The 12396-nt window shown below is 35.5% G+C and overlaps 3 protein-coding genes across 4 annotated transcripts; 2 read left to right on the top strand and 1 right to left on the bottom strand.

The window, feature by feature from the left end:
- The first annotated feature begins 237 nt into the window (after positions 1–237).
- dapp1 (dual adaptor of phosphotyrosine and 3-phosphoinositides) lies at positions 238–7074 on the top strand. Its single transcript, XM_019069548.2, has 9 exons — positions 238–459; positions 1717–1839; positions 3694–3827; positions 3912–4042; positions 4137–4184; positions 4360–4422; positions 4506–4591; positions 5630–5717; positions 5923–7074. The coding sequence occupies exons 1-9, from the start codon at positions 401–403 to the stop codon at positions 5944–5946; spliced, it is 756 nt and encodes a 251-aa protein (XP_018925093.1). The 5' UTR covers positions 238–400; the 3' UTR covers positions 5947–7074.
- Positions 7043–8398, bottom strand: lamtor3 (late endosomal/lysosomal adaptor, MAPK and MTOR activator 3). Of its 2 annotated transcripts, none has more exons than XM_019069550.2 (7): positions 8263–8398; positions 8045–8088; positions 7936–7970; positions 7793–7851; positions 7576–7709; positions 7414–7477; positions 7043–7315 (listed from the first exon to the last, which is right to left on the bottom strand). In XM_019069550.2, the coding sequence occupies exons 2-7, from the start codon at positions 8057–8059 to the stop codon at positions 7242–7244; spliced, it is 381 nt and encodes a 126-aa protein (XP_018925095.1). In that variant the 5' UTR covers positions 8060–8088; positions 8263–8398; the 3' UTR covers positions 7043–7241. The 2 variants fall into 2 exon arrangements, with proteins under 2 accessions (XP_018925095.1, XP_018925096.1); XM_019069551.2 differs by having other exon boundaries at positions 8299–8371.
- Positions 8399–9199: 801 nt separating this feature from the next.
- rrh (retinal pigment epithelium-derived rhodopsin homolog) lies at positions 9200–12377 on the top strand. Its single transcript, XM_019114151.2, has 7 exons — positions 9200–9546; positions 9957–10147; positions 10558–10657; positions 10780–10933; positions 11090–11258; positions 11689–11867; positions 11957–12377. The coding sequence occupies exons 1-7, from the start codon at positions 9426–9428 to the stop codon at positions 12060–12062; spliced, it is 1020 nt and encodes a 339-aa protein (XP_018969696.1). The 5' UTR covers positions 9200–9425; the 3' UTR covers positions 12063–12377.
- The last annotated feature ends 19 nt before the right edge of the window (positions 12378–12396 follow it).

Genomic DNA, 12396 nt, shown 5'->3' with positions numbered 1-12396 from the left:
AATTTGTTCTTGTACTATAGTGTCCTTACATTCTAACCGTCGTGCCTAACAAATTCAGCCATAATGACTATATTCACAACATGTACATTACTGCCTAATTATTTTACTTGCTGAACGAGTTCAATTTTGCCGCGTCGTTTGCTTGTGCTGGAGCTGGTTTAACTGCGGCAAGTCTTATATAAGAACTAGTGCAAATCAGCATATGGTTCCCTAATTTAAAACGACATTCATCTGTCATCTGTGGGCGGATCTATCGGACTTCCCTGTGCTGTCGCTTTCGATTGTAGCGTAATTATCAGCTGTACGTGCGCAGCGACCTGACAGACCTTATCGCTGAGTGAGGGACTGACAGTGACCCAGCGGCGCACTGAAACCTGCTCCAGTCACTGCAGACCACAGCATGAGTGTCAGCTCAACACGGAGCAGCGGGGAAGACCTCGACGAGCTGGAGTCAGTCAGGTGAGGTCAACCAACCCGCTCTTTACTTCTTCACCTTTCTAAACTCATTCACAACTCATGAAATAATAATAGGCTATCCTATACCAGACAGAAAGCACAAAAGCTCAGTTAAGCACAATAACCATACACTTTTTATTATTTTATTTTTATTTTAAACTCCCCTAAATGAAGTTTGTGTATTAATCTCCGATCCTCTATGTTTCGTGACCTACATTTGTTTGTGAAAGTAGTTTATCATATTGTTTTACAGTGTTATACGCAAATGTTAAAAAAAAAAAACATAAAAAAAAACATAAGTTAATGAAAAGCAAACGTTGTGTAGTTGTTTATTTGATTTGTAGCTACACCTGTTTGTTGTTGAATAGCGGCGTCAGCGAAAGAATGAGGAAATACTTCTATCAGTTTACTTATCTATTGTGGATGAAAGGGTTGAAGAAAACTGATTGCTCATTTGTTCTATAATTTAACTTTTTTTTTTTTTTTTTTTGTTAAAGGGCAACATAGCAAAACAAACGTAAAGCATTATTTTTCAGTGTACATTTTATTTTTATAGTAATTAAACAAAGGCTTTTTACAAAATCCCACAAATCCATGTCAGGGTTATATTTCACCCCAAAAGAAGCCTGTTAGGACCAATAATTTCATTCATTCATTCATTCGTTTATTTGTGACATTATTTTCATGACCCGTGTCATGTACATGTACATAGTTGACCATTTTAATAGCTTATTTTATTTATTAATTTATTTTGCATTACAATACAATTTACCCCATAACTTTATGCTAAGGACATTAGTAGGCATAATGACAGACAAACACACCATATCAATACCAGCATACTGGAACAGCAGGAAATATGTCACTACATTATGTAATTAAACAGCACAATACAGCCTGCAGGTTGTTGTATCAAGGTCGCTGTTCTGTAATATCAGTCTATGAAACAGAAAAGCATGGTGCTGTGTACAGCTTTCTTGAAATACATAACAATCCTAAATGGATTTCAATTAAAGTAAAATATGCAAATGACGTGTCAGCTTTTTTTTTATTGCTGCAGCAATGCAGTGATGCGTCATCGTTGTTTTAAAAGAAATCACTCCTGTGCATCAATATATGATACACATATCCGTTTTGTTGTCTAACCCAGATTCCCATTTCCAAAAAAGCTGTCTGGTAACTGTGGATGTTGACAGTCAATGGATATCAATATACAACTTGGCTTGGTGTTCAACTGCCCCATTCTGTTTCTCTCTGTAGCTGGTATCATTATGATTTGTCCCGGCATGCAGCTGAAGCTCTTCTCCTTTCGAATGGGGTGGATGGGAATTTTTTACTCAGAAACAGCAACAAAGGGCTTGACTGCTTTGCTTTATCTGTCCGGTAAGAAATGTCCACTTCGGACAAAAGTTTATAAGTTATTTGTGGTCAGTATGCTCAGACACAAATAGTCTTGAATATTTTTCTTGTGTGCACTCCATTCAATTTATGGAGAAATGTACCAGCAAATGCTACCATTAAAAATTGTATGCAAGTGTGCCTAGGAATAGACATGGTAATAAGTTAATGTAAAAACATGTAGTAAGTAAAGACTTGGTAGACTTAGTTAATTAAAAACATCCTTACTATTTTAAAACTTCTCATAGTACTTTGCAGGTAGGTCTGTCTCTTTTCTTAAACAGTCTTCTATTTAAAAAATATTTTATAATGTAGTTCATTCATGTGATAGCGAAGCTGAATTTTCAGCATCATTATCATCATTACTAATATGCTGATTTGCTGCTCAATAAACATTTTGTATTGTTATCAATGATGAAAATAGTTGCACTGCTTTATATTTTTGTACATACATGTTTTTAGGATACTTTGGTGAATAGAAAGTTTAAAAGAACAGCATCTATTCAAAATAGAAATGTTTGAACATTATAAATATCTTTGCTGTCACTTTTGATCAATTTATTGCATCCTTGCTGAATAAAAATATTCATTTATTAAAAGAATAGTGTATATATATACAGTATATACATATTTACCCCAAGTGAACTTATCTAACCTTAAGTTATTTGCAGAAATATAGGCACTCGACATTTTTAAAATGAGTTTTCCTCTGACCTTTTATTAAGCAAACACGTTAAAAAGTCATATGTTGAACCAATATGGTTTTTGTTAGTCCTCTTATTTTTCCATTGCTCTTATTTTCTTTGTTTATTTAGATTACTCTAAGTTTTCAGTTCCCCTTTTTAATGTATCAGCTGTAAACCTCACTTTGTCTTGTGTCTTTAAAGTAAAGCTACTTATTCTGACTCCTACTGAAATATATAGAATCTGATTCACACAAGCCATGAGGCAGTAACCTGCCTGGTCACTGTGACTCTGACTGATGCTTAAAGGGATACTCCACTCCAAAATGAAATTTTGTCATTAATCACTTACCCCCATGTCGTTCCAAACCCGTAAAAGCTTTGTTCGTCTTCCGAACACAATTTAAGATATTTTGGATGAAAACCAGGAGGCCTGTGACTGTTCCATAGACTGCCAAGTAAATAGCAGTGTCAAGGTCCATTAAAGGTATGAAAGTCGTCGTCAGAATACTCCATCTGCCATCAGACGTGCAATCTGGGTTATAGGAAGCAACGGGAACACTTTTTGCATGCGAAGAAAACTAAAATAACTACTTTATTCAACAATTCCTTTGTCAACGGTCTCCTCTGTGTCTCTCCATATCACCGCATGCTGTGTATGTTCTTCTGTATCATCGGCGCCACAAGGATGCGCTGTTTTCTTTCAAATCAAAGCTAAATACACGTAGAAACAGCGCATCCTTGTGGCGCGAATGATACAGAAGAGCATACGCAACATACCTTTCCTGGACCTGGACATTGTTATTTACTTGGCAGTCTATGGGACAGTCACAGGCCTCCCGGTTTTCATCCAAAATATCTTAAATTGTGTTCCGAAGATGAACGTAGCTTTTACAGGTTTGGAACGACATGGGGATAAGTGATTAATGACAACATTTTCCTTTTGGGGTGGAGTATCCCTTTAAATGCCTGGTTATTTGGTGCCTCGTTTACAGCGTGTGACCCTGTAGAAATAATTTACTGCCTATTTCAATACTAGGTCTAGTATCGCTTTTATTCACCAGTTCAATAAACAAGTTAACAATGAACAATAATGAGAGTTCAGACACAGCAACACAACACTTCCTCACTGCTTTTTCATCTCCAAATTCTTCAGAGCAAAGGATTCAGTGAAACACTTTCATGTCCGGCGGCAGTTTGGCAAATATTCCTTTGGCTTCAATGAATTTCCTTCCCTTCAAGATTTTTGCAGTCACCTTGCCAATCAGCCGCTGCTAGGCAGTGACACAGGTTAGCTATATTTATAGTTCACAAACTGCTTTTCGGCCCTTCTCTGGTACAATGACCCTGTTTCCTGTTTCACTCTTGTAACAGGAAACCTGATAGTGCTACGGTTCCCATACCCACGGCAGGTGGAAGAACCATCCATTTATGAGACGGTGTGTGTGCATACGGCCATGCAGACAGGCCGGCATGAAAACGACCTAGTGCCTAATGCTCCAGCAGTAAGTCAAAGTGACATTATACAGACCTACTGTACATGCACACACACACATATTTGAAAGAGTGAAGTTGAAAGTCTTTTTATGTTGTCAACAGCTTGGCACTAAAGAAGGCTATCTGGTTAAACAAGGAGCGATCATCAAGGTATGGTTACATAGGTTACTATATCAATATAGACTAATTAAAAAAAATTCAACCAGTGTTTGCAGTAAATGTCAGTTTCAAGCTAATAAGGTAAATTGTAACTGGGTTAATCTGGTTCTAGAGCAAACCTAGTTTTGTTGGCTGACAGTTTCATCTTTATTTATTTTCTGGGCAGAACTGGAAGCAGAGATGGTTCACACTGAACAGAAATGAACTTAAATATTTTAAAGATAAAATGGTAGGTCTGTGTATTTTGTACAGTGAGATTTATAAATAGATAAGAATTAAAGTTGATTATCTCACAGAAAACTGTCTCCTCAGTTTGTAGAGCCAATACGAACCCTGAATCTGACGGAGTGCTCTGCTGTGCAGTTTGATTACAGTCAGGAGAGGGTTAACTGCTTCTGGTGAGAGATTTATCATATTGTTGTAATTCATGAAACCTACATGATGCACGTTTTTCTTTTCTTTTTTTGGCGAAATTCACAATTTGAGAATATCAACTTCCTTAAATTGTAATTACAGTAACAATCCTTTATCCTGTTGGCTGCAAGATATTGTAGTATCATCAATATACAGTTGTAGTTTTTGTTAATACTTTGAATTAGATTTTATTTTTATATTTTAATTAATTTGTTCTTATATTTTAAGTTTTAGTAATTTTTGTAATTCATTTTATTAGTTCTTTAAAATGTCTATATTGTTATTTTAGTACATAGACTTTAAATGAAAATGAAATAATAAAATAGTTTACACTTATATTTTGTATATTTGTATTTTTAATGGTTTTATTTGTAGTTAATGATAATAACGCTGGTATACTGCTGTAGTTCAACTTCAGAAATGTAATCAACAAGGCCCGTTCATTTCTGAATGGCATATTTTTTTCTTTTTTATATGACAAGAGTGGCAGTTAAAAATGTTACTCAGAGATACCTTCAAATGTTTCATTCAATTAAAAAAGCAAAGTTAAAAAAGTGAGTTTCTGTTGTGCTAAACTAGATATCCTGTTGTTTTTACATCTGAAACTTCTGCAAGTAGCCAACCATAAAATGACTGGCTATTTTTGGCAACTGAGAATGAGCTGGTATATCTGTAGCATTCAAGTCTCTGACAGCTTACAGTTCCTGTGCACACTAAAGCAGCATTACAGACCATCTGCAAAGTCTGTGTACAAACTGAGAAGTAATAATAGGAAATAATTAAAATTTTATATCAAAATCCTAATATTCTGTTATTTTATATAATATATATATATATATATATATATATATGATTTTTTTTCTACATGTAAGTGATTCTCAGTAATGAGGAAGTGTTGTCAGAAACTCCTATACATGGACTTCCTCCTACCCACATATTTTCCGACCCATGCTCAATTTCAGCCTTTTACTACAAAATACATCTCATTATTAAGATTTTTATATTTTTTTTCTTTCCTACAGTCTGGTGTTCCCCGAGAGGACGTTTTATTTGTGTGCAAAATCTGGTGCTGAGGCAGATGAATGGATTAAAATACTACGATGGAAACTGGTAAGAGGAACCAAAGTTAACCATGAAAGGACAGTCACTAATAATCAATGTGCTTAATAGCCAAAAAGTCAAATAGAATGTGTTATTTCTTTGTTCTAGTGGAAATACAATTAATCTGACCCCACTTTACCAGTCTAATCATACTGCAATTATATTTGTCTATCTGTTATCTTTATCTCTAATGATGACTACCCTGCATTTTCAGTCCCAGATAAAGAAAGGACGATGATGTTCAACATGGAGAGAAGTAGTAGCGGAGCAAATGCGAGCTGTGTGCAGTTATATATTATTATCTGATCCTCTGTGATCTTGGCATCATGGTTATACAACTGATCACATCTTAAATATATTTTGGGCAATGTATAACACAAGTTTTTACATCTAAGAGAAGCACAGTCCCAAGGCACCATGCTATTGTGCTTTATAAAGGTATCTGGAGGTGGTGCACTACCAGTGTTGAGATTATAATTGACAACAGTTTTTTTTTTCTTTCATATTGTGTTGGGTTGAGCTTTCACTTCTCATTCTTCTCCAACCTCAAGTTAAACTGCGTGACTGCTTTTAAACATATGTACATTCCTCCTTATATACTGTACATGTTTCCAGTTTTGTTTGTTGAATCCTTTGGATGCAGTAAGCTTTTTCTAGAATAGAGAGCTGCTGTAATTACATATTTTTGTAGGCCAACCTGGAAGCTAGAATCACCCTGGTTCCCTCGACAAAAACCCAACAGGAACTTTCCATTAGCTTTTGGATTTGTTCATCACAATAAGCTTAATAAATAAACACAACGTATGTATTTTAAAGCTTAAATATAATCAGTGGAAATAAAAATCCAAATGTAGGCTATAAACAAACATCACCACTACTAATAAAAAATATTTTCCCTGAAAGTTAAGAGTTAGAATATCTCACAGGAGTGGAATTATATACACTACATGACGAGGCTGATTAGATGAGTCTGCTTGTTTGGTTTAATAACGTTTTATGTCCCCTACAACCTTTGTAGACCAAAACGTGGGAAAAAAAAACTAAAACTAACCACAAACCTTATTTCAGGCCTTTAACCAAAACCCCACTCAAAAAACCCACTGACTTCAGCATGATGGAACTGAAAGTGCTAAAATGCTAACTTGTTACTGGTTTTTAGGCTAGAAAAATACTTAATCACTGCAGCACTCTGTAGATCACCAAAGTAATTTATAATATGCTACTTCTGTTGTGATGTGTTAACTTAAAATGAACACTCATGTTGTTTAGAAACATGTACATAATACGTGTTTTCAAACCAAGATTCCCCTTTTGTAAAAATGTTTTTAAAAAAGTCAATAAATAAAATTTATTTTTGTAAACCAAAGACTGTCACATTCATAACAGACATACAGCATAAAGACCATCCAACATTATGTATGTACATATGTGTGTGTGTGTGTGTGTGTGTATGAAACTAGAACATAGAGGCATCAAGACATCCGACTCTCTTATCCTCATTCAAACGTCTGAAGGTGCCGAGACGAATAACTTCTAAGCTACTTCCACCACCTGCCTGAGTTCTTCAATCAGAGGAACTAGTTCCTTCTCAAGACTGAAGATCAAACCTAAATATGAAAGAATATTGATCAAAATCATGATGTTATTATAATGAACATACAATTAAAGCATCTCAGTGGTTTTTGTACTACCTGTGGAGACTCACCTGTGTTGGCATTACTACTTGCGATGAAACTTATGACTAAGGGTAATCGATTAAATTGTACAATCTGTCAAGAAAATACATAACAGGACATATTAAAACCAGAAATCTAGAAGCCTTAACAAGCAGTAAGTCAAATGTACTTTGATTGTGTAAAGAAAGTACCTGGTATGTGTTATAGAAACAAATGATGCTCTTATTTTTGGACAAACCCAGCTTGCTGCCCTGGTCAGTTGCCAAAGCAAAGGTGGACAGGAACGCCGGCCGCAGTGCATATTCAGGAGCATTGTCATTGGCAACTAAATGGGAAAACAAGCAAAATCTCAGATAATGCTTCAACAGATATATAAACAGACCTGGAAGTCAGAGGTGATGCTGTTACCTTTGATTACAGGGACTCCATCTCTATCTGTCACCACTATTGCATGGAGTCCTTCAACACTGATGATGGAGAGAAAAGATCAGTTATTACTCCGAATGCAAAATGAAGAAAACTGGTGTAAAATACAAGACAAATCTTTTTACCTCGGCAGTTGTTTATACAAATAACTCCTCAGATTCTGTAAGAATGCAATCAAACGCATTACGAACGCATCCAAGAAAACTTAAGCAAATGCATTACAAATATACTCACATCTGCCATATTCATTAGGTTGACTGTAGCTCGTCTGCTGCACCCTGTAGCAAAAAGAGTAAAGAACGACGAGGAAATTACACGAAAGGACATCTCACTGAAAATGCATCTCATTGTCTCGTTTGACAGTAACGTCTTACTAACTACTAACATTTCTAATCTAGAAAATTGTTAGAAAGGGAGGAAACGTTTGTTAAAATCATAATACGCAAAATTACCGTCAATTTAAGCCAGTTTCATAAGAAGTTCCTCACTTGTTTATGTGCAATCATCACATGACATATAACGCAAGCCTTTCCGTGTGTGTTAAATCCGTTCAAACGTCACGTCCGAGGAGAGTCCGTGCAAACAAGGCCATCTAGTGATCAATGTTGGTGTTGCTGTTTATGTCAGTGAAGGTATTTGAGGATTTGATGTTTGTAGATTAGTAAAGTGAGTTTATCTTCAGCCCTTTATATATAATGTTTATAATCATAATATATGGATTATAATTAAAGAAAAAGTTAAAAATCACTTTATGTAGCCTATGTACGTTGTGTTATCTTTTTCTTTCCTTATTCCTTAGTCAGTTTTGTTTATTTGGCCAATAGGTTTAAATATTATTTCAAAATGAATAAAATTAGATTCTCTGAAAAAAAAAAAAAAAAAAAAAAAAAAGATCTTGCATCACAAGATTGTTCATAGTGCAAAAATGTTCCTCACACTAAAAAGAAGGAAAAAAAAGGTTATTTTGAGAACTTTTCACTGAAAGATTCTTTGTGGAACCAAAAATTGTTATTCCATGGCTAAATCTGCTTTTGGAACCTTTACTTTTAGGCGAGTTTTAAAACTGATCATCATATTTTTCTCTGTTATGGTCTGTTAGAAACCAGCAAAATTTACTTATTAATAGATCACTCAAAGTAACAAGCTCCAATTTATATTAAACAAGTTGTTTAATCCAAACGTGACATTTTTGAAATAACAAAAATGCTGCAGGAAGTGTTTCATTTATCTGTATGAATTTTGCTTATCAATATATTATTGCACTTTTCTTGTTTCAAAAACTGCGCTATGTTAATGGCATACACTCCACGTTCCAACAAAGCTTTTCTGTTGCATGGAATGAAAAGCTTTCATGTGAGGATTAGTACAGAAACAACGGTTTCTTCAGTCCTCACAAACCAGGCAGAAAACATAATTAGAGAACATAATCCAGGCCAATGCTTTTCCAGCCCTTCATTCCCACAATCACCCCGTAACCTTCTACATCCCCTAAGCGCACACACACAGTTTCATGAGCTGCTTCTAAAGAGGGGGAGTGTGGACTTCAAATTCTTTCAAGCCCCATGATTTTGTTTGAATAGATGTGAATGTTAGTCTTAGTGGTATATATATCATTATGTGTGACAAAGAGATGGCATCTGGATTCCTGAACGCTTCTGCTGAGACCGTATATGGTGAAAAGAGCGCCTTCACACAAACTGAACACAATATTGTTGCTGCATACCTCATAACCGCAGGTAAAGAGCAGAGTGTGTGTGTGTACTCGGTGTTTTTGATGTTAGCAGTTAGCTATAAATGTACTGACACTTTTAAATAACTAATTTAATGATTATCAAGTTTTTTGAGTTGGCATCTAAGAGAAATGTCTTTGAGGCCTATGATTAGATTCAGCACAATGTTTCTTGAAATTGACATTTACAGATTCTGCCAAGCGTGTGAGGTAACCAGCAGGGGTGTGTGTGTGTGTAAAATGGAAAACTGAAAACAGGAAATGTTTTAAATGGACAGGAAAAAAAATGTATGAGAAATGACTGTGTGTGTGTGTGTGTGTGTGTGTGTGTGTGTGTGTGTGTGTGTGTGTGTGTGTGTGTTCACAGATGTCTTAACCTCCTGTTCTCCCTGTCTGTGTCTTTCTCTCTGGTGGCAGGAGTGGTCAGTCTGTCTAGTAACATTGTGGTGCTGCTGATGTTTGTGAAGTTCAGAGAGTTGCGTACTGCCACGAATGCTATCATTATCAATCTGGCTTTCACTGACATTGGCGTAGCCGGTATTGGTTACCCCATGTCAGCAGCCTCAGACCTGCACGGGAGCTGGAAATTTGGTTACACAGGCTGCCAGGTGTGCAATAACCAACACATCAATAAACACAAAGTCATTCTGATTGTATAATTAAGTGATATTGTGAATATAATCATAGCTCAAGTGCATTTTTGGGGGTCAATGATGAGTAAGACTGGTCAAAAAACACAGAAATTATTTTTTTGCACTCACTTTTTTATGGTTTTCTAAAAAAAATTATATCTGTAGTATTTACTCCAGTGTCATCTGGTGTTTTATATAAAGTGTATTCAGGGCTAAATACTATAAAGTAAGAGAGTATTATTTTAATTTGTTTCTTTTTTTCTAAGAAATGACAAAAGATACAGTACCACTAACAGTGCTAGATATTAAATATATTTGGTTTTATTGCCTAGGTCTGCTACTTTTGTACATGTAAACAACAGCAGAACTTGTTGCCTCTTTTATAGATCTATGCTGCCTTGAATATTTTCTTTGGAATGGCTAGTATTGGACTGCTCACTGTGGTTGCCATTGACCGATACCTTACCATATGTCGACCTGACATAGGTATGCTATACAACTACCTGAATGAAATATGAACCACTAAGGACTGTCATTTGTGTTTAATTCTTTACTCAAAGACAGGGGCCAAATGCATTAGGAAATCTATTAATGAGTGTTTGTTACAGGACAGAAGCTTACAACAGTATCATACACACTTGTAATTGTGGCTGCTTGGCTGAATGCTGTGTTTTGGTCATCTATGCCCATCGTTGGTTGGGCAGGATATGCTCCCGACCCCACAGGAGCCACCTGCACCATCAACTGGAGGAACAATGACACGTGAGTCAAGAATGCTATTACAGGCTCTACAGACCCTTTTTATTAGTTTACTACTCTTTTATCAGTTTTACCACTCTGTAAAGCATTTCTTCAGAGATTGTGAATTTTAAAAGTGGAGTGGGGATTACAAGCGGAACTAATCCTGTTTGATTTCAGATCTTTTGTGTCCTACACAATGACTGTGATCACTGTCAACTTCATCATTCCTCTGGCGGTCATGTTCTACTGCTACTACAAAGTCTCAGTTACTGTGAAGAGATACAAAGCCAGTAACTGCCTAGACAGCATCAACATAGATTGGTCAGATCAGATGGATGTTACCAAGGTAGTACCAGTAGTTTTATTTCATTTTATTTTATTTTATTTTATAAATATGACCTATACAGTTAATTGAAATAAAGCTAAAAAAAAAAAAAAAAAGTAAAAAAAATTATATAATAAATAATAATAACAAAAAAAATTAATTAGAAATCTGACTTGGCAACTAAATAAATCAAGTTGAAGTACTAAAATTAGATCTAAAATAAATACACATTAAAGCAAAAAAACTTGAAATTAAAGTGATAAAAATTTTAAAATGTCAAAAGTACATCAGAAAAATTACTAAAACTGAAAATAAACTGAAAACTGAAAAAATCATTAAAAAACTTAATTATAAATATTTATAAAATAATATATTACTAAAATAACACTTCTTGACAGGTTTTGTGTGCTCTCTGGTTCGGTTTGACCTGAATGCTACTTTATTTTTACAGATGTCCATTATAATGATAGTGATGTTCCTGGTTGCCTGGTCTCCATATTCGATTGTGTGCTTGTGGGCATCATTTGGTGACCCCAGAAAGATTCCAGCTCCAATGGCCATAATTGCCCCACTCTTTGCCAAGTCCTCCACCTTTTACAATCCTTGCATCTATGTCATCGCCAACAAGAAGTAAGGCCTCCTTGTCCCATTTTTTGTTGTGATACTCCACTTTGTTTCCTTTTCTTTTTTTACTAATAAATTGTATTTGTTGACTGCAGGTTCAGGAGAGCCATCACTGGGATGTTACGATGTCAAACACGACAGAGAATCACTATTAGTAACCAGCTTCCAATGACGGCATCATCTGCGCCACTCAACCCCTAAACAATGAGACGATCAGATATTTAAACATTCATAAAACTTCAGCGCTGGACGCTTTCCATCTGCTCCCATGTTTAAACACTGCTAGGCCTTAATTACTTTAAAGTTTCATACAATTGCAAAGTGTCCTTCCTTCAAAGTGTCCTTCCTTCAACTGACATTGACTTCCTTTGACCTTGCTGTTCAGTATAGTCCGATAGCATTAGTCTGATGCTTGTTACACTGTTATCAGTCTGCTGCAAATCCAGTGAAATTGATGTTGTTGATACTGTATTTACCTAAAATGTTTTCATTTGAATAAAAACAATTCCACTGTGATTTATCTTTAAGATCTGTA

Source organism: Cyprinus carpio, chromosome B13, assembly GCF_018340385.1.
Source record: "Cyprinus carpio isolate SPL01 chromosome B13, ASM1834038v1, whole genome shotgun sequence".
Classification (NCBI taxonomy): domain Eukaryota; kingdom Metazoa; phylum Chordata; class Actinopteri; order Cypriniformes; family Cyprinidae; genus Cyprinus; species Cyprinus carpio.
This window is presented reverse-complemented; position numbering and strand designations above follow the sequence as displayed.